A 21260-nucleotide genomic window follows, 5' to 3' on the forward strand; every position below is an offset into this window, starting at 1 on the left:
AGTACAGAGAAAAAGCCTAAAAAGCTCATGGGGTTCACTTGGCAAACTAATGAACAATGATCACACAAGTCAGCCCATGTCACACGCTAAGCCAGGCTTTCTCCACCAGGGACCGCTGGCATCTGTGGAGGGCCCTTCTCTACTCTGGGGCGTCCTGCGCAGGATCTGAGCTACAACCCCGCCTCCACCCACTAATCACCCCTGCTGTGAGAACCAAAAAAAACAAAAGTCTCCAGTCCTTGCCCAATGTTTCCTGGGAGGCAAAACCACCCTTGATTGAGGACCACTGTTCTGAGCCATCTGTAAAATTAACCCAGGGCACTTTAACCAGACCCTGTGGCCCCAGAGTGTGAGACAGTTTGGTTCAGAGCCACGCACGGTAGGTTGCCTCCTGTCTGCACAGCTAGTTCATTTACACATTGCCTACTGGGATAACCAATGTTAATAGTCTACAGTCACAGAAAACTCTCGGTCGGACTTGAAACTGGAGACTTCACTCAGTGTGGGATCTCAGCATGACGAGTGACTTAAACATATTTTAGAGAGGATGGATGAGGGCGATAACACCATCCTGCTCGAAGGTTCTCAGGCAGCAGCCCTGTGGTCAAGCCCTCTGACAACAGAGCAGTGTCAGAGTGCTCTAACCCAGACTAGACTTGGGGGCACCTGCTGGCTATGCACTGACTCTTCTGGGTGTTTCGGTCGATCCTGCCAGGAGTAAGCTCCTGACTCTCCAAGTTCCTCTTCCTGCTCCTATAAATACTTTAGGCTTTTCTCACCCCAGCAGCGCAGCCGCTGTGTTGTCTGTGTGGCACAGACAGTTGCAGCAGGCTGAGGCGCGGTGCCCGCTGGCTGCGGCACAGGTGTCCACACTCCTGTGCGTGTGGGGGGCCAGAGTGGGGTGGTACTTTAGGCTCTCACTTTTACCAACTACTGGTCTCCAGCACCATTCGTTACAGTGCCATGGAATTTGCAACTTTTAGCAGCAGGCAGTCCTGGCAGAATGTCTCCATCTCTTGGCCGCCCCAGCTGAAGCTCTGTCAGGGCCTGTTCTTATCAGCTTCAAGGACCAAATCATGTGCTCAAGTCTTAGGAAAACTCACAACTGTAATAATTTGTGTTGGCAGAAATCCCTTATGGTTCTAGTGATCAACTTAATTCTCTGAAATCTGGGGAACAAAAGGGAAGGTTAAGAAAAAAGAAACAAATAACAAGGCTACGAATCAGGGAGAGAGGACGAAAGCTGGGCGGCATGTGCTCGCCTGCCTACAGTGCACCAGCCCCGTATGTTTTCCCTCGTACGTCTCGAAGTTCGCTGTGTGAAGAGCACAGCCTTGCTCTGCAGTTCCCAAAGTGCCTTTCATACTAAAGGATTCCAAAGTTCCACACCCACATCAAGACATATGGGGCTCTTCAAAATAGAAATATCACAGAGAACCAGCAAAGTCTGAAATTTGGCCAAAAGAATCAGAATTTGAAGGACTCACTAAAAAGACAACTGGAGTCTATCAATTTCAGGAGTCCGGAACTGGAATGGCTCTCGGGCCCCAGAGTAACAACAGCAAAGCCACTTACAGTACTGCTGCTACCCCTGCTGTAAACCAATCCACCCACCAATCAAGCTCCATGCTGGAGGTTTTAGCTGCCTTCTCCCACTGGATCTTCACTCTGTCTTGCAAGGCATGTCCTTTTTACATGCAACTTGTGGACGAGGACACGAAGCCTTGGTAACTGCCAGAACAGTCAGTGGAGTGATGAGAGTCAAAATTCAGACTCAGAAGACTGATGGAGTTTGTGCTCTCAGTTCAACTCTGCCCCAAAGCAATGTTCTGCCTGAAGAGGGGTCCTTAGGCCATCATACTGTCAAGACTGATACTTCACTGACTTCTGAGCTAACTGGGCTCCTGTGCTGACACCTTTTGTTCAATCGCTCAGTTGTGTCTGGCTCTTTGCGACCCCATGGACTGCAGCTCGCCAAGCCTCCCTGTTGCTTCACCATTTCCTGGAGTTTGCTCAAACCCATGTCCATTGAGTCCGTGATGCCATCCAACCATCTCATCCTGTCGTCCCCTTCTCTTCCTGCCTTCAATCTTTCCCAGCAGCTTCACTTTATGAATACAGCACCTGAGGCTCAGAACATCAATTGATTTTTCTCTTTAAATTTTGTAAGTCATGCAACTGAGACTAAAAGCAGAGTCTACAAATTGCATCAACCCAGAGGCAGCTTCATTAAGATAGTTTCCCTTACTGGTTGACTGACAATGATCCCTAACATTTCTTAAGTGTTTGCATATGTTAGACACCAGGCTTAGTGCTCTGGTGTGCTATCTCAGTTCATAATTTGCTTGCATTGTGTCACAGGAGGGCCCTTGTTCTGCATTCCTAGGATGCCTGGAGTCAGTCTCCCCCTGGCCAGGCCCCAGGTTTCTCTCTGGAAGAGTCCGCCCCTTTTATTTACACTTGCAGTGGACTCAGGCCTCCGTAGCCAGTGATCCATCCACATGGACAGTGAGGACCCAGCAGGGCCACTCAGCAGCCCCTCCAGAAAGAGCAGCTACAAAGACATCCTGAATAAAAGCAGCAGCCATGTGAGGCCTCCTCCGCGCCAGATCACAGGAACCTTGGCTGGAAAGGCTGAGAGCGCGGGGTCTGCAAGGGTCAGGCCTGAGGTTTCTCCGCAGAGGGATTCTCGGCAGGGCCTGCCAGGGTCCATCCCACGTTTGCTCGCTAAGGCCACGTGGTGCCGCTGTTCTAGGGCCCGACCACACGTGCTGTGCCTTCAGCGGGAGGACGGATAAGGCGGACGACAGCGCCACCTGGTGGCAGCAGGCAGTCAGGCCGACTCTGAGCCGACGGTTCGCAGACGCCCGGGAATGGATGGATGGGGGTTGGGGCGAATGGAGGGCCTCACGGGCGTCAGGACGTTTCCTCACAGGTTCATACCTATTTGCTGGGTGAGTTTTGTATTTTCTTTGTTAAAGCAGCAAGAGCACCAAGACTTAAAGGATTCAGTTTCTTTGATCTACAGAGAAGACACTGGACTTTCAACTGCGAACCAAAGACCCCACTAAAATTGGGCCTGTCTCCCCACCGTGGGCTGTAAACAGGGCAAGGAGAGCTTCCTAGGGCCTGAGGCGGGTGCAGCATCAAGATGGGTTCCACGGCTGGGGAGGCCTTCCCAGGGAGGGGCAGGGCGTGGTCCAGGGTGAGGCTGGGCTCTGGGGGGCTCCAGCTCCTCTGGCTCACCAGGCCAAATGGAAACCTGCCCACTGAATTCTCGATCCTGTGAAGGCGCTGCCCACTTCCTCAGCAAAGTCCGCATCATTTCTCCTGAACAGACCCTGGGGGTTTCCTGCCCCATCCCTTCCCCACCTGGAAGCAGAGTTGCTACCCAGGCCGGATGCCACTCTCCCAGCTACCGCTTGGCAAGCGCTGAGGGGAGGTGTTGAGGCACTGCGTGCTCTGGGGGGAAGGCTCCAGGTCACGGTGGGAAGAGACCAAAGAGGACATCTGCCTGGCCACAACAGTGCCCTCAGAGCACGAAGTGCCTGGCAGGACTGAGATGACAACTGAGGCTCAAACAAGATGAGACCACTCACGGGTCCCAAATGAGCTGGGAGCAGAGGGCCCAGTGCCATCCCAACTCCCCAGCCCTGCTCTGCACGCCCCCCGCCCTTCGCCGTGCACAAGACCCTGTGTTAAGCCCACGCCCCGGCCCTGCGCCCCATCGCCCTCAGCCGTGCTCACAGGGCTGGTGGTGTCTTTGCCGAGGCTGCCCTTGCTGTTGAGGCTGCCGATCTCCGTCTGGGAGCTGGACTGTGACATCCCCTCAAAGAAGGGCCTGTGGGTGGCAAAGAAGCACAGCCAGGGTCAGTCAGGGGCCGCCAGGCCCCAGAACAGCAGCTTGTGGTCAGCCGGGGAGAGGTGGTGTTCTAGAAAGATTGAAAACCCGGGCTTCAAGGATGTCAGGAGGAAGAGACACAGCAGAGGCTAGACAAGGGCGGCCTGGACTCGAAGGACTTGAGAGAGTTCGATGGGGACTTCTGTCAGTTAAACAACCTTTATCCAGAGGGCTGGAGGTTCATCAGGGGTGAGGAGCCGAGATTCCCTGGTCATGGGGGTGGGGGAGGGGGTCTGGGAGACAGTGGCCTCAGGAGACAGAGGGGCGCGGGCCTCACTTGAGCTTGGGCTTTGGCGTGCTGAGGATGCTCTCTGTCTCCTCCATCTCGGGGCCACTGTCGCTGGGGTTGTACATCTCCAGGCTGTCGTACAGCTCGTCCAAGTCTTCTTCCACTTCTCGAATCTGCTCCCGGGACACATGTTCCAGCCCAAAGCCCACCTGTGGGGGCAGACAAAACCTCTGAGCTGGGGGCTAGCCCTGCTCACGACATGGAGACGGGCAGCTTCTCCCCATGGCCACCCTGCCCAGTCCCCTCAGGGGCTCGCCATAGCTTCTCCCTCCTCAGGGGGGTCTTGGTGGCCCTTCTGTGATCTGTTCCTGAGAGCAGGACATGGTGAGGCCAGGGTCCCCCCTCAGTGCCTCCCTGGCGCTCCCCATCAGGACCCAGCGTCAGGAAGAGGAGCGGGAGCGAGACCATACTCTTCCCGAGGAGTAGGTTGGAGAAAGCTCGGAAGCCTGGGACCCTGGCAGGCTCACGCTGCCCTCCCCTTGAGTCCACAGGGGACAAGTCTCCAGTCTCGGTCCACTAAGGAGAGAGCCTGTGAGGACCGGCTCCGAACTATGAGAGCCCGGGGGTGGGGGATACTGCTTCTCTAGTGGCCAGTTCCTGACGCCACGGAGGAGGCTCCCACCTCAGGTTGCACCTCACGATGTTGACCTCGGGGCAGGAGGGAACACTGAACAGCACTGCCAGACACCCCACACCAGAGGCCTGGAATTAACCGATGGCGGGGAGGACCAGGCGCCCCTGTGCTCAAGACGGCAGACCCTCAGGCGCTGCTTGTCAGTCTCTCCTCCTTCCAAGTAGCGTGAAGCTCTCCTCTAGCTACCGCCTCACGTGGGGGGCCTGGAATCTCGACTCCCAGGGGCAGCACCGACTGTGCCCCGGGAACCAGGGTGACACTCCAGAATTCCACTCACCGTCCGGCTTGGGAGTAAGGACTCGTACCTCATCTGAAACTTTAAACCGCTTCAGGAGGGCCACAAACTTCTGCTTGATGTTAGGTTGCTGTAGGGACAAAGCCACAGAGGTTCTCAGCCAGCAGCCCCGTGTGGAAGGTGATCACTTGTCGGAAGGGTGACCGAGGGCCCGCTTTTGTAAAGAGCTGGGGGAGGACAGTGGTGGGGACAGTCTCTACCCTGGGACCCCACCCCACCCCACCCCACCCCAGTAACTCCCCACCGTCACCTCCTGCTCATCCCTTTCTCTAGAAACATGGTGCTGACAGGTGAGCACCGCCAGTATACACACAGGCTCCTCAAACCCGACGTTTTTCCGTGCATCCCCTCTCTTGGTCCCCCGGTCACCGAGTCTGAGCCTGCAGTCTCTCCCCCACCTTGCCGCCCAGCCCAGGGCTGCTGACTCCTGCCCTCCTGGAACAACACTGTTTCCGTCCAGCCTCCCTGGGGCCACTGACCGCCCTCCGCCAGCCCCGCTGCCCCACCTCCAGTCTCCTTCCCTCCAGAGTCCACGGTGACTGCTCCACAGGCAGATCCCACCAGTCACTCCCCGGGTGACGGCCTTCGAGGGTCCCAGAGCCTCTTAGCATCACTCTGTGTCCACTGAGGGCTGGCGCTGCCTGTCCCCGGCCTCGCCCACCATTTAACCCTCACACCCGACTTCGGCTTCAGTGGGAACTAACTGCTTACAACTCTGCAGAGCTCTGTGTGTGGTGCTCCCCTGCTGGGCCTTTATATGGTAAGGTAACTTCTGCCTTGACTAAACCTCGGCCCCAAATCCATGTGGTGAAGGTCTGCTCACTCTCAGAAAACCTAGCATCTCTCGCCATCTTGCCTGTGAAGTTGTCCAGCTCAGAGTCGTTCACGTCCCCCGTACTGCCACTGCGGGCCTGACAGTACTCGTCTGGTGCCTGCCCTACACCGTCACGGTCACTCGTGTAAATGTGTTTGTGTCAGTGGACAGTGAGTTCCCTGACGCCACAGACCAGGCCTTCCTGGTCTCTCCGTGTCTGACCCCAGCTATGGTGATTAGTCTGTGGCCACCAGCACCTCCTGACTGGACGGCAGACTCTGCACCTGGGGATGGAGGAGACTAACTTGTGAGGGAGACTGAGCTGGGCCTTCGGGAAAGGGCGGGGCTCCCCTCGGTGGCAGGGTGCCCCGAGCAGAGGAAGACCGGGAGCCACAGTGACCGAGACACAGAGGACCGTTCAGTCAGCGCGCCTAAAACAACTGCTCTCGGGGGAGAGAGGACGAGTGTGTACAGGAGACAGGAATGAAAGAACAGTTCCTCTGAAACTCTGACTAGAAAGCCCTGCAGTTAACAACAGCAGCAAAAACACCCTCTGGGGGTGGCTATCAAAGGAGTGCGGCGCATGGTGAGGCTGGATATACTGGAAGAGGCGGTTATAAAGCCCCAGGGGCACCCAAGCGAAGAAAATGGGACCTCTCTGTGGCTATACTGCAGGAAATACAAACTTAGCAGGAATCACAAAAGAGAGCCACCCTGCCTCACCCATCCATCATCGGAGCGCAAGTGGGGCTGGATGCCGGGACGGGCCTCACTTGGCCTAGGAGCCCAATCAAGGGTGAGAAGCCTGAGGACAATGAAATGGCTCAAATGCGCTCTTGACATCGCTAGAGCCCAGGGACACCCCAGGAGGCCTGGAGAGGGGACAGCATGCTTCACGGTGGACCAGGCTCAACCAGGCTCAGACACACATGCTGGGAAGGTCTGGCCTCTGCTTATTTCACTCCTGAAGGTGACAGGAATCTCTGCTCTCAGGGGCCCCAGGCTGGCTCTGCCCAGAGAGGATCAGGATGCCTCTGGGGACCGATGAAACCGGGAATTTTTCTTCCAAAAAGCTCCTGACACTTGTGACTCTCCTACACTTTGGCACTGGAACCCCAGAATAGGTCAGAGTTAACCTAGAAATTCAGGTTTTAAGCATCAGGAGGTGCAAGAGATGCAGGTTCGATCCCTGGGTCAGGAAGATCCCCTGGAGGAGGGCATGGCAACCCACTCCAGTATTGCTGCCTGGAGAATCCCATGGACAGAGGAGCATGCTAGCATCTCAGTCCAGGACTCTAATTTCACCCAAAGCAGTGGCTCCTTAGGAAATCTTATGCAGAAGACAGATTCCATGGGCATTTGGTCTCTAATGTCATGGATCCATTAAGGCAGGCATTATATCAAGCCCACAGTTCTTTATTTCTGGGTAAGTTCAACAAATGATCTGAAGTGGAGATTCTCCTAGAGAGGACTGGACTTCTCTATGCAGTGGACAGTACAAAATCCACAGTAATCACCTGGAAAGGGGAGGCAGGCTATCTGAGGGGCTCTGCTCCCCGAGGAAGCATCTGTTCCAAAGCCTACAACAAGGTTTCTCAACCTTTCTTCTATCCTAAGAGAGCCCAAAGAATGTGACACACTGCCATCAGGAATGCTGGTTCTCTGCCACAGTGATTCTTAATAAGCTGGTGGTGGAGGAGGTGGAGGTGCTGGTGGAGGGGAACGTGGTACCAAGGGATGTATCAGAGCTTTGAGGGGACGGCCCTGTGTGGATGTTATTGATAAAAAAAAACTTCCCAGGAAGTCTGAAACCACCACTCCCATCCTACCCGCCCCCCGCCCACCGCCACTGACTGGAATCTCAGTGGAAACATTCCCCAGACCTTAGCGGCTCACCCTTGTGATAGCGGAAGTGGAGGTGAGTTTCCTCCGGGTCTTCTTTACTTTCCGCAGATCCTCGTCCTCGTAGAACAGGTCCTAAGCGGGTAGGGATGGAATGAGGTTGGGAAACCCAACCCCAGGAGGTTCTGGAGGGTCTGGAGGGGCTTCCAGGCCGGTGTGTGTGAGGGGCTGTGGGACGTTACCTGGCCGTGCAGCGGGTCATCACTGCCCTCCTGTTCCGATGAGAAACTTTCCTCCTCTTCTTCAGAGTAATTGTCAACATCAGGAGAACGGTCTGGAAACAGTAAGAGAACCTCGCAAGGGGGCGATCTGGCCTGGCGGGGGGGCTCTGGCTGGTTGGAGTCCCGCTATTCTCAGGTGGAGACTAGGCTGGGGTAGAGGAGAGGGCCCTGGCCCCGTTTTATTTTCAGGGACCCCTAAGCTCCTCTTTCCAAGGTATGCTTTATGTCCTAGGATGGAGACAGGGGGGTTGGGCAGGGCTTTCCGACACCATTCATCTTACCAGACAGCTTGGATTTGATCCCCTCGTGGTCAATGGGCTGGCTGGACAGGGAGTAGATCTTTATTTCTGCCACAGGCACGGAGACGTCCTTCACGTTGCTGTGCAGGCCGAGCACCAGGGCACCTTCGTTCGGGTGTTGCATCACCTATGAGCACGGGCGGCCACGGATGTGCCTCACACAGAGCCCCGCAGTGTGGCCGGTTTTCACAGATCCCAGTGGACACGCAAGCCACCGGGAATGGTGCTCTGCTAACACATTTTCTTTCTCACTCTTCTTCTACTGCCTTCAGTCTCACTTTACCTTTTCTTGGCTGCGCGATTCAGCCTGTGGTATCTTAGTTCCCTGACCAGGGACTGAACCCCTAGGCAACTGAACTGGCCCTCAGCAGTGAAAGTGCAGAGTCCTAACCACTGGACTGCCAGGGGATTCCCTCATCTCACTTTATTTATTTTTAAAATACTTCTTTATCTGTTTGGCTGTGTTGGGTCTTAGGTGCGGCATATGGGATCATTCATCACGGAGCCCGGGCTCGGGAGTTGCAGTACAAGGGCTTAGCTGCCGCATGTGGGATCTTAGTTGCCTGATCAGGGATTGAATCCGTGTCCCCTGCATTGAAAGGCAGATTTTTAACCACTGAACCGCCAGGGAAGTCTCATTTTAAAACTGTCTCCAGAAGTGCCAGTCACAGCTCTGGTCATGTGCTCAGAGATAAAAGTCAAGGCCTGAGATAGAAAATGACTGCTTCTCTCTAGGACTGCAGTTTAGTTAAGTCTTTCACAGAGGAAACCAGCTCTCAGGCTCAGGGGTGGGGGTGGCGCCTGCAGACCGTGGCCACCTGTGCCTGGAAATGAGGGAAAGGACCTAAGGGCTCAACACGGCTGGCGAGACACGGTGTCCACAGCCTCCGCTCCCCCAGGCCCTTGTTCTGATACAAAACATGAAGAAGACAGAAAGATGCGCTGGGAGTACCTCATCTTCTGTCGTGGCTGCAAAATTTTTTCTTATTTGAAGTATGAAAATACAGAAATACGTTTTAAAATTGATTTGTGGTCCCTTTCTTCTTCCCCTTCATCCGGGCTGAGAAGATCTAAAAGCACATACAGGAGAGCCTCACAAACAAGCAAACGGGCTGAGGAACAGGGAGAGGAGAAAGGCTGGAGGAACCCAGAGGTGCTGACTGGAACTGACTGGAATGTGAGCTCACATCAAAGGATTAATAACTGATTCAGGCAAGAATCATTTACAGAAGCTAAAACGACCAGGTGCAAAAAAGAGACTGTTACAGAGTCCTCAAACATCCGCGTATAAAATGTGCTTCTTCCATTGCTCAGAACAAAATACTGATTAACTGTATATTGGAAATCCTGGCATACATCATCTTCAATTAGCCGAGTGATAAGACAGCCTCACCAGTAACGGAACAAGTCGACTCGGAGTGCTGCCTGCATTACTGTTGAGGTAACTCTGCCAAAAACTCGGAAGCTGAATGTGATCTTCAGAAAGCATCAGACAAACCCGAACGGAGGGACATTCAATAAAGAAACCAGCTAGGCCTCTTAAAAAAATGTCAAGGGCGTGAAAGACATGGAAAAAATCTGAGGGACTGCAGGTCGAGGGAGACCAAAGGGACAAGTAAATATAGCCCGCGCTCCCAGGTGAAGGCCTGGGCCTGCGAAGGACGTTCCTGGGCCATGTCAGTGTCCTGATCTTCATGGTGGGCGGTACACACACGTGAGAGTATTCCTATTTCTAGGAAATCGACACGGTGCATACTAATGTGTGGGCTGCTCAGGTGGCTCAGTGGTAAAGAATCCGCCTGCTGAGGCAGGAGATGTGGGTTCGATCTCTGGGTCCGGAAGATCCTCTGGAGGAGGCCATGGCCACCCACTCCAATATTCTTGTCTGGAGAATCCCATGGACAGAGGAGCCTGGCCCGTGGGGTCACAAAGAGTCAGACATGGCTCAGCGACTGAGGGCATCCTGTCTGCAGCTCACTCTCGGTGGCTCAGAGAAGTGAACACCATGCACGCTGTGTGCACGGGCGAGAGCCGAAAGGCAGATACGCTAACACTGAAGAGTCTGGGTTAAGGGTGGACGGGAATCCTTCATATTATTATAAGTGTTCTCTGACATTTTTTAAAAAGCTAAAGAAAAAAGTTTTTGTGAGCAAGGAAGTACTGAATAAAAAGAGGCATGCCCTGAATTTCCAATAAAATAATTAATTTGTAACCTGGAATAAAACAGCCAGGTGGTGGCAGCCTGGGAAGAGCCCCGGCTGGGCTGGGGTCTCTCTCAGGCTCTGAAAGGCCGCCCTCTCTCACCTCCGCCATGTTGATGAGCCCCACGGCCAGGGTCTTATAGCCCAGGATGGTCCGGTTCTTGTAACGCTTTCTCCTCTGCAACATGATCTGCAGCTTGTTGGCATCTCGCTTCAGGAAATGAGGGTACTGCCGGGCACAAAACAGAGCCGGGCACAGTTAGTCAGAGATGGGGGGTCCTCAGTGGCGTCTAGTCCTGCCGGAGGATGCACCACCATCCTCTGCTTCCCTGGCTCCCCTCTGTATGAGGGGGTGACGGGGGGTGAGAGGAGCATCTGGTTCTGCCCAGCACCGGGCTTCCACTCTGCAGCTGGGGCCCACACATTCTGAAACATGGCCTCTTTCCTTGCCAGGGGATCGAGCGTTCAACCTGGGCTACTGGGGTCATGAGGAGAGACAAACACACAAGGATGGATAAGGAGGAGAAGGGATGGGACGGAGGCTGCAACATGGGGGCAAAATGAAACTGAAGTAGCACCCTCTCCTTCAGGGAGCAGGGGCACGGAATACCAAGGAGAGGAGATGGGGAGGACTGTGGTAGGATGGTGGGGCCAACAGCCCAGTCCAAGGAAAGATAATGTGATGCAAACTAGTCTACAGGATGGAGAAACGCAAAGGCCCTACTGTACAGCGCAGGGAACTATACTCACTATCCTGACAAACCATAATGGAAAAGAATATGAAAAGGAATATATGTATAATATAGGAATCAAAGAAAAAGGAGAAAGCATATGTATGTGTATACAAAATGGAATCACTTTGCTACACAGCACAAACTAACACATTTTAAATCAACTACAATGAAAAGAAGAAGAATGAGACATGGTATACTTTGCAGCAGCCCATCCAGGTCTCAGCACGCGTGGTGCAGCGGCCTCAGAAATGGCTCTGGCCATCCAGGCAGGCCACAGAGGCTCTGGGTGACATTAAGCCATTGGGCTATTCTCGGATAAAACGATCTCCAGATCAGAGCATTGTTTGAGACCAGTGGGGACATGGCATATTAATGACCTAAGACTGAGCAGGTTCTCACCTGAAGGGAGAAGGTTAACTGGAGCTCTGTCTCCACCAGTCCACTGGCTGGAAGGATGATTTCATTGGAGCGAAGAATCCTTTTTGAACCCTGAAACCAAGACAAAACAGGTCAAAGCTGCATCACCAAAAATCAGACCAAAAGAAATACTATGCTTGCAAACAACACCTAAACTGTACGAAGAATCTTACCAGTTCAGATATTCCATCAGTCTTTGCATACTTGATTAAAATCAAGCCACTACCATAGACATGATTTTACATGTATTATGCTGTTTACAAAGGGTTTTCACATGAAAATGACTTGTTACTGCACCTGAGTTCTCCTTTCCCACTGCCCCTGAGGGAGAGGTAGCAGGGTGGCACCCCCAGAGCATGGCAGTTCACCCCAAGGCGTGGCAGTTCTCCCCAAGGCTCCTTGGCCGCCCTCCTCCCATCTGACCGGCCACACTGTCCTCTCCCTGAGCCTTTCGGCCTGCTGCTTTCTCTTCCGGGCTCCTCTCTCATGCTTCCACACACAGCTCACCAACTCACCTTCCCAGTCTCAGCTTTGATACAATTTTTTCCCAGGAGCTTTCGCTTTAAGTACTGTCGCTGCCAAACCTCGCACTGGGTTAGACACCCTAGTGTTTTCTTAAAGAAAAATAAAGTTGGGTTAAACTGTTCCTCAAAATAAAAAGAGACCAGTCGGAGGGTCTGAGGAATGACAGTAAATTTGTAAAAATTACTTTAAAAAATTAAGTTTAATTTAACACGGTGAAGTGACCAGATCTCCCACGCACCAATGAAAGAGTTAGTCAACATTACACCCGTGTAGCCCACATCCGTATCAAGATGTACAAGATCCCTGTCACTCCGGGAAAATCACTTGGACCCCACCCCCACAGTCAACCCTGCACCCCTCCTCAGAGGCAAGTGCCGCTCTGACTCCTCTCACCAGAGATCCGTTTTTCCTGCTCTAAAATTCCACATAAATGGAACCACACGGTGTGTACTATTTGGTTGGGCTTCTTCTGCCCAACATTTATACTGCGTCTGAGGTTCATACAGGCTGTTGCATGTATCACAGCCCCTTGGACGGCCGAGCAGGATTCCATCCCACGGATGTACCACGCGTGGCTCCCACTGTCCTGTTGCTGAACATTCACACTTGGGGCATTTCTAGTTAGCAGTCACTATGGCTAAAGCTGCCGTTTTGGTTTTTATGTGTGTGCTTGTTTCTATTTTATTTTTGGTTGCAGCAGGGCTTGGTTGCTGTGTGTGGGCTCTTCTGCTGTGGCGCTCAGCCCCTCCAGTTGTGGTGTTCTGGCTCCAGTAGCAGTGCACGGGGCTTAGCTGCCCTGCAACATGCAGGACCTTAGTTCCCCTGCTGGGGTTCGAACTCGCGTCCAGTTGCATTGGCAGGTGGATTCTGAACCACTGGACTAGCAGGGAAGTCCCAAAGCTACCATTCCTATACCAGTCTGTGTGGAGGTATTTTCTTTTTCTTGGACCCCTAGGAGAGGGATGGCCAGGCCTCAGGGTAAACGCACTTGTAGCTTCACGAGAAACGACTAGACCGATTTCTAAAGCGTTAGTGCCATTTTCCACCTGCAGCTACAGTGTCCTCATCTCGCGGCAATGGGCGTGGTCCTCCAGGACACAAGGACTCTACTGTGCATGTGAGGAGGACCATCGCCCCCGCAGCATTTCGCGTCTCCCTGGTGACTCATCCCTGTAGCGCCCTCCAAGCCATTTATCGGTCGTTTGTAAATCTCCATTTATGAAGAGCCTAATCAAACTTCTTTGTCCATGTTGTTTACCGTGTTACTCGATTGTAAGTTTTTAAAATTTATACAAGGATTTGCCAGATATATGAATTGTAAATATTTTCTTGCCTATTCATTTTCTTAATAGTTTATTTTGATGAAGTACTTAATTTTGATTTCTTTTCCCATTTATGATTAGTGCATTCTGGGTTCTAGCTAAGAAATCTTTTTCTAATTCAAGGTGATGAAGTTATTCTGCTATACTGGAGTAGGTATTCTGCTGTTGTCCTTTAGAAATTAAAAAATTTTAGTTTTAACTTTTAGGTTTCTTACATATCTCTAATTTTTGCTTTTGATTAATGCAGGAAGAAAAATTTCCTAAATGTAATCTTTCACAATGCTTTTATAATTAGAATACCATTATATTATGCCAATTAAAAATAATAACCTGGAGAAGGAAATGGAAACCAATCCAGTATTCTTGCCTGGGAAATCCCATGGACAGAGAAGCCTGGTGGGCTACAATCCACGACTTAGCAACTAAACAACAACAACAAAAAATAATAAAGGAAACTCTGCTTCATGTGTTAGATAACACTTTTTGTAACCTCTATTAGGACCAAGAGCCTTGACAAAGTTTTCACCTGAATTTATTTAGGCTCTTAGGATTTAAGAAGACTCTACAATGAATCTGAGAAATGCTAAGAATCCAAAATGTGGTTTATATATAGCAGTGGTTTCAACCAGGGGTAGGAGACATTTGGCAATGTTTACAGATATTTTTGGTTGTTACCAATGGGGGGGCGGGGTGTGTGTGAGTGTGATGTTTCTAGAGGGGAGAGGCCTGGGCTACTGACCGGCCTGCAGGGCACAGGACAGCCCCATGGAACTGCGGAGAAACCCTGCGCCCTCTGCCACTTCTAGGTATGACCGCGGGGCTTGGCGGTGGGAGGCAGTCCTCCCTGCTCCTCAGCAGCAGCTCCAGAACACTCTCCCTTCCACCTCCCCCAGACCCTCTGAGCTGCTGCCACTGCCTCTCTTCTTGGCTGCTGTTGCTGTTTCTTTTTCAAATTTTTGTTGCTGTTGTTCAGTCACTCAGTCATGTCCAACTCTTTGTGACCCCGTGGACTGTAGCATGCCAGGCTTCCCTGTTCTTCACCATCTCCCAGAGTTCTTAAACTCATCCATTAAGTCAGTGATGCCATCCAACCATCTCATCCTCTGTTGTCCCCTTCTCCTCCTGCCTTCAGTCTTTTCCAGCATCAGGGTGTTTTACAATGAGTCAGGTCTTCACAATGAGTCAGGCCAAAGTATTGGAGCTGCAGCTTCAGTCCTTCCAATGAATATTTAGGACTGATTTCCTTTAAGACTGACTGGTTTGATCTGTGTGGACTCTGGTTTGATCCAAAGGACTCTCAAGAATCTCCTCCAACATCACAGTTCAAAAGCATCAATTCTTCGGTGCTCAGCCTTCTTTATGGTCCAACTCTCACATCCGTACATGACTACTGGAAAAACCATAGCTTTGACTAGACGGGCCTTTGTCGGCAAAGTAATGTCTTTGCTTTTTAATATATTGTCTAGGTTTGTCATAGCTTTTCTTCCAAGGAGCATTTATTTTTGGCTGCACTAAGTCTTTTTAAAAAAATTAATTAAATTTTGGCTGTGCTGGGTCTTCATTTCTGTGCTTGGGCTTTGTCTCATTGTGATGCAAGGTCTTATTGCGGTGGCTTCTCTTGTTGCAGAGCATGGACTCTAAGGCACCAGGCTTCGGGAGTTGTGGCACATGGGCTTAGCTGCCCCCCAGCATGTGGAATGTTCCTAGATCAAATCCATCCCTTGTACTGGAAGGCAGATTCATAACCACTGGACCATCAAGGAAGCCCCGTGCTCATTTCCTGACTTTAGCCTGTCATGCACTGCTCCTCTCCCCAGCACTCCTCCCACCCTAACAGTTTTCATGGTTTTGACACGTGCACTTGCGGACACCCCAGCCTCTAAACCCCTCTCCCAGGGGTCTCGTCTTCATCCCTGTCCAAGTCCTGTACCCACTTGATCACACTCTGGACCTTATCATTACTGATACTGACGACTGACTCTTCTATGTCACATGGCCTAGTCTCTGATACCCACTTCCCGTTCTTTTGAGCTCATTCTCTCTGGTGCGTCAACAACAACAATCCTTCGAACCCCCCAGGCCTACGACCCACTGATCCTCCCGTGTTTCACTCCTCCTCCTGCCTGCCATCCATTCTGCTCATTGCTTGGCTGAAATGCCACCGTCTGGACAGGCAGTCCCTGCCCACCCCCAAGGGCCTCTGCCCGCTGCTGTTCTCCGTGCTCACCAGGCGGATTCCAATGCTGTATAAATCCGGCGGCCTGAGCTGAACATGCCTGGAGAGAATCAGATGATTTGCTCTCTGTTCTGACTTTGACTTTATGATCCCAAACATGACATGGGCCTGCGGGGCTGCCCGGTGATCACACTGCATTTTCCCCAGTCTGGGCACTCACCCCTTCACTCCATCCCCACTCCCCAAACACCTCCCCATCCCTGCCTTCACGCTGAGCTAACAGCCCTGATTCCTACTGTGCGGAGAAAACTGAAGTGACAGGAGAAGAGCCCCTGCCACATGAGCTCCTGGCCACGTCTGTGTGGCCACATTTCCTCCCCTCGGTCACACTGGGGGGCTCCCGGCCCACACGCCCCACCCCACCTCTGCTCGCTTCCTGCTCACTGACTCCAAGAGGCTCTTCCAGTCATTCTTTCCTCTCCTATACAGTCAACTTTGCTCTTTCTTCTGGGTCATTTCCATTAGCAAACAGGCTACTGATATTTCTCTCATTAAAAAAAAATCCTCTCTTGTCCCCACATGCCCTGCCAGCTACGGCCCTACACCTCGCCTTCCTGTTACAGCAAACTCCTCAAGAGCCGTCTGTTTTTGCTCTAGAAGACTTCTCTCCTTGTCTCCTAGCTGCGCTCTGTCAGCCCTCCTACCTGCGCCATTCCACCACGGCTGCCATCCTCAGAGTCTCTGAGAACCTCCACGGGGGACTCCTCTTCCTCCACTGATCTGAGTTCTGACAGGGCCCATCACTCCCCATCCGGCCCCTCTCCTTCCCGTGACCTCCCGCACACTGCACTTTCCTGGATTTCCTCTCGCCCTCAGCTGCTCTTTCCTGGTCCCCAGGTCAGGTCCTTCCTTTCCTTCCTGACGTCCCAGTGATGGAGTCCCTCGGCCTCGATCTCTAGACAAGCTCTCTTTTCTGTATCCACTCCCTCCGGTCCCATGGAGTTCATCCATCTTCTGATCTCAGCTGACGACTCTCCAAACCGTCTCTCTCCCAGACCGCTCTTTCCCGAACTCTAAACTCGCACAGTCAACTGTCTATTCAATATCTCTCCTAGGATGTTTAACAGCCACCACAGACACAATGTGATGGGTTGAATTCTCGATCTTTCTCCCTAAACCGGCTTCCCCATCTCACTTAAAGGTATTTCCACCCTTCCAAGCTGCTGAGGCCAAAGCTCGGGTGCCGCCCTCATCTCCTGCCAGAATCACTGTCAGAGCCTATCAGCTGATCTTCTTGATTCCTCTTTCTCACCGACAGTCTGTTTTCCACACAGCAGCCAGAACGATCCTATCACTTCCCTGTTCAAAGCCCTCCAAGTCGGACTCCCTGGTGGTCCAGTGGTTAAGACTCTGCACTTCCAATGCAGGGGTGTAGGGAGTATGGGTTCGATCCTTGGTTGGGGAATGGGGAAACACTGGAAACAGTGACAGATTTTATTTTCTTGGGCTCCAAAATCACTGCAGATGGTGAGCGCAGCCATGAAATTAGAAGATGCTTGCTCCTTGGAAGAAAAGCTATGACAAACCCAGACAGCATATTCAAAAGCAGAGATGTTACTTTGCTGACAAAGGCCCATCTAGTCAAAGCTATGGTTTTTCCAGTGGTCATGTATGGATGTGAGAGTTGGACCATAAGGAAGGCTGAGCATCGAAGAATTGATGCTTTCAAACTGTGATGCTAGAGAAGATTCTTGAGAGTCCCGTGGACTGCAAGGAGATCAAACCAGTCAGTCCTAAAGAAAATCAATCCTAAATATTCACTTAGGGGACTGATGCTGAAGCTGAAGCTCCCATACTCGAGCCACCTGATGTGAAGTGCTGACTCTCTGGAAAAGACCCTGATGCTGAGAAAAAGACTGAAGGCAGGAAGAGAAGAGGATGAGAGAGGATGAGACGGTTGGATAGCATCACCAACTCAACAGACATGAGTTTGAGCAAGCTCCAGGAGATGGTGAAGACAGGGAAGCCTGGCATGCTGCAGTCCACAGGGTCGCAAAGAGTTAGACACGACCGAGTGACTGAACAACAAATGCTGAGGAGCAGCCAGAAAATAAACAAAAACCAAACCCTCCAATTCACACAGAATAAAAGCCAGAGACCTTCCGATCACGCGTACACCCCATCCGCCGATCTCCCTGCCCTCCTCTCCTCTTCCTCTCACTCCCCTCCAGCCACAGCAGCCGTCCTCCTTTCTCTCCATCCTGCCAGACACACACCTGCCAGCGCCTCCCTGCTCAGGGCCTCACCCTGGCTTCTCCCTCCGCCTGCAGGGCTCTTCCTCTAGGTATTTGCACAGCTTCCTCCCTCACCTTCTTCAAAGTCCCTGCATGAAAGCCATCTTCTCAGTGAGGCCACCTGTGATCACCACGTATGACTGGTAACTTCCTCCACCCCGGGCATGCTCCATCCTCTTGACTGCATTTTGTTTATTTCTCCCCCCACCCCCACTGGGCCATATCATCACCTTCCAACAGCAGCGGCCCTCATGATCTGAACTCTATCTAAATGTGTGCTGTAAATACCCGTAAACGTTTCCATCCCAAATGCATTATTTGAACCTCAAACTTGTGAACGTGAACCTGTGCGCGCGGGTAACAGGACGTAGATGCAGAGCAGCTTACGAGGTCACAGCCAGCTCGGGCACTTTCAGAGCCCAGCACAGTACTAGTCTCGTCTTTACTGCCCTTCAGCAAAGATTCGGCCCCTCCTGAGTCCCAGAATTTGCTTCTTCCAGGTGCCAGGCACTACCAACTCAGGTCCAAATTCAAAATTATCTTCAGTATCTTTTTAAATCTGTAGAACCGTATATCTTCATTTGCAGTATAGAAACAAAACAGTTTGTGTCTGATACTATAGTACCATTGACATTTGGGATTGGCTTGGTGGCTCAGATGGTAAAGAATCCGCCTGCAATGCAGGAGACCCAGGTTTGATCCCTGGGTTGGGAAGGTCCCCTGGAGAAAGGAATGACTACCCACTCCTGGAGAGTTCCATGGACAGAGGAGGCTGGTGGTCTAAAGTCCATGGGGTCACAAAGAGTCAGACACAACTAAGCAACCAAAACTTTCATAGTACCACTACTTATGACACATAAAAATACCCATTAATGAGTCTCAATGTATTAAAAATTAGGTTACTAGTGTTTTAAATGCTTCTTTTTTAAATAGAGAAATTCTTGGTGGATTGTTGGGCATTCCCTGGCGGTCCAATGGTTAGGACCGTGTGTGTGTGTGTGTGTGTGTGTGTGTGTGTGTGTACACATGTATCAGTTCAATACACACACATAAATACACACGTGTATATACATACACATACATATATAATTCTAATCTTCACTTGAAAACTCAAATGTCATTTATTTTACTGGCCAAAAAATATTCTCAGTTGTCTCCCCTCGAAGTGACAGGCTCACACTGTTCATTTTCAAGAAACTATCTTCCAAATTCCTGAGTCTGAGTAACAGTTTGTCCAGAAGCCTTTCTTTCAATACGAATGGTGTTCTGTGAAAAAGCAGCTACTTCAAGACACAGCTCAGTCGTCAGGCAGCTTCCTCTGTGAAGCAGGGCACTGTGCGCACATTTCCATTTCATCATACAGACTATTCAGAAGGCATGTACTCCAGGGTTGAGACAAAATAAATGAACAATGCTTACTGTCCTTCTTCAAGGACATTCTTAAGCAAACCTGGCCTTTCCCCTCTTCCTTGCAGTATGCGATGGTGGACACACGATGACTGCTGACACGCTGGGGAGGCCGCCCTGGTGTGAAGTAAGGGCCACCTGTTTTGTCAGAGGAAACAGTGACTGAAACTGCCCACCCTGGCCAGGTGCCATAGCAGCCATTCACAGGAGTTATTTTATGACAGGCGGTCCTGGTAAGGAACACGGAACTAACAAGCCAGCACCCACCGGAAGAATTTGTGAAAGGTCAAAAGGAGACACCAGACCGTATGTCCTACCAACGTCCCGGGGTCCCCCTCGTTGGCATCCATCTTGGCTGAGCGATGCATGCGCCCCAGGAAGCACCTTGAGTCAGAAAGACTGGCCAGAGACAACCTGGAAACTAATCCCATCACCATAAAACCCGAGGCTGCGACCCACGTGGCAGAGCAGTCCTCCTGGGTTCCCTTACCCCGTTGCTCTCCGCCCAGGCGTCTCTTCCCAATAAAGTCTCCTGCTTTTTCAGCATGTGATCTCCTCAGACAATCCATTTCCGAGTGTTAGACAAGAGTCTGCTCTCAGTCCCTGGAGGAGGTCCCACTTCCTGCAACAGTTTCATCAACCACTGCTCTTGTAACTTCAGTGCAAATGTCAACAAGGTGGAAAGGCCAAGTAAAGTCACAGTACTATCATAAGAACAGTTTTGACCTCCTGTATCCTGTGAGGTGGTCTTGGGGAGCCCAGGCGCTGCAGACCCTATTTTGAGGACAGCTGCTCTATCAGCAGGTAAAGGTCCTTAAAGGCAGGAGTTTGGGTCTGTTTTGTTCGCTGCTGAATCCCCTATGCCTAGAACAACACTTAGCCTATAACAGGTGCTCCATAAATATTTATTAGATGAATGTGTAAATTAATAAATAAGTGACTGGATAAATGAATGTGTTAACATCTGTAATTACTTTCAGCTGCTTGGAAGTCGAGCAAAAAATTTCAGATATTTGTAGTTTTTGGGTATAATTTAAAATTTTACAGAATGTTAAATATTTGATTAGGAAAGAAAAGAAATTATTTCTTTTGGCAAAGGCGTTTAACTGCGGGGAAGGCAAAAACAGCAGGGAACTTTCCAAACCACACCAACAGTGTTTGCACTGGAAAGCACTGGCTTTTAGCAAAGGAAATAATTCCTGAAAACTGGAACACTGCCCGTGACCTAGAAACGAGTGCAAAATTGGGAAAGGAGGAAAAGACACCACAGGTTTCCACTTGCCCATCACGGCCCCTCACTTGCTTTTTCAACTCATGGTGTCTGGAAACATCTCACGGAATTGGGAGGAATTATCCCTGGTGGCTTACGTGGTAGAGAATCCGCCAGCCAATGCAGGAGACCTGGGTTAAAAATCCGTGGGTCTGGGAAGATCACATGGAGAATGAAATGGCAACTCACTCCAGTATTCTTGCTTGGGAAACTGCATGGACAGAGGAGCCTGGCGGGCTACAGTTCATGGGGTTGCAAGAGTTGGACACAACTTAGTGACTAAAGGGCTTCCCTGGTGCCTCAGATGGTAAAGAATCTGCCTGCAATGCAATAGCTGCTGCCGCTGCTACTAAGTCACTTCAGTTGTGTCTGATTCTGTGTGACCCCATAGACGGCAGCCCACCAGGCTCCCCCATCTCTGGGATTCTCCAGGCAAGAACACTGGAGTGGGTTGCCATTTCCTTCTCCAATGCATCAAAGTGAAAAGTGAAAGTGAAGTTACTTAGTCGCGTCCGACTCTTAGTGACCCCATGGACTGCAGCCTACCAGGTTCCTCCAT

The 21260-nt window shown here is 51.3% G+C and overlaps 1 protein-coding gene across 1 annotated transcript in view; it reads right to left on the minus strand.

Annotated features, from left to right (window-relative positions):
* Positions 1-21260, minus strand: part of PACS1 (phosphofurin acidic cluster sorting protein 1) — a 149787-nt gene that overhangs the window by 15764 nt on the left and 112763 nt on the right. Inside the window, exons 3-10 of the mRNA XM_055415483.2 lie at positions 11690-11779; positions 10660-10785; positions 8338-8482; positions 8018-8109; positions 7830-7910; positions 5130-5189; positions 4179-4339; positions 3748-3841 (exon numbers count right to left, since the gene is read on the minus strand). Coding sequence (XP_055271458.1) covers positions 3748-3841; positions 4179-4339; positions 5130-5189; positions 7830-7910; positions 8018-8109; positions 8338-8482; positions 10660-10785; positions 11690-11779 — 849 coding nt within the window. The remainder of the gene's footprint in view (positions 1-3747; positions 3842-4178; positions 4340-5129; positions 5190-7829; positions 7911-8017; positions 8110-8337; positions 8483-10659; positions 10786-11689; positions 11780-21260) is intronic.

This window comes from Moschus berezovskii, chromosome 25 (assembly GCF_049115385.1).
Source record: "Moschus berezovskii isolate FMDL1 chromosome 25, NW_MosBer_1.0, whole genome shotgun sequence".
NCBI classification, from domain to species: domain Eukaryota; kingdom Metazoa; phylum Chordata; class Mammalia; order Artiodactyla; family Moschidae; genus Moschus; species Moschus berezovskii.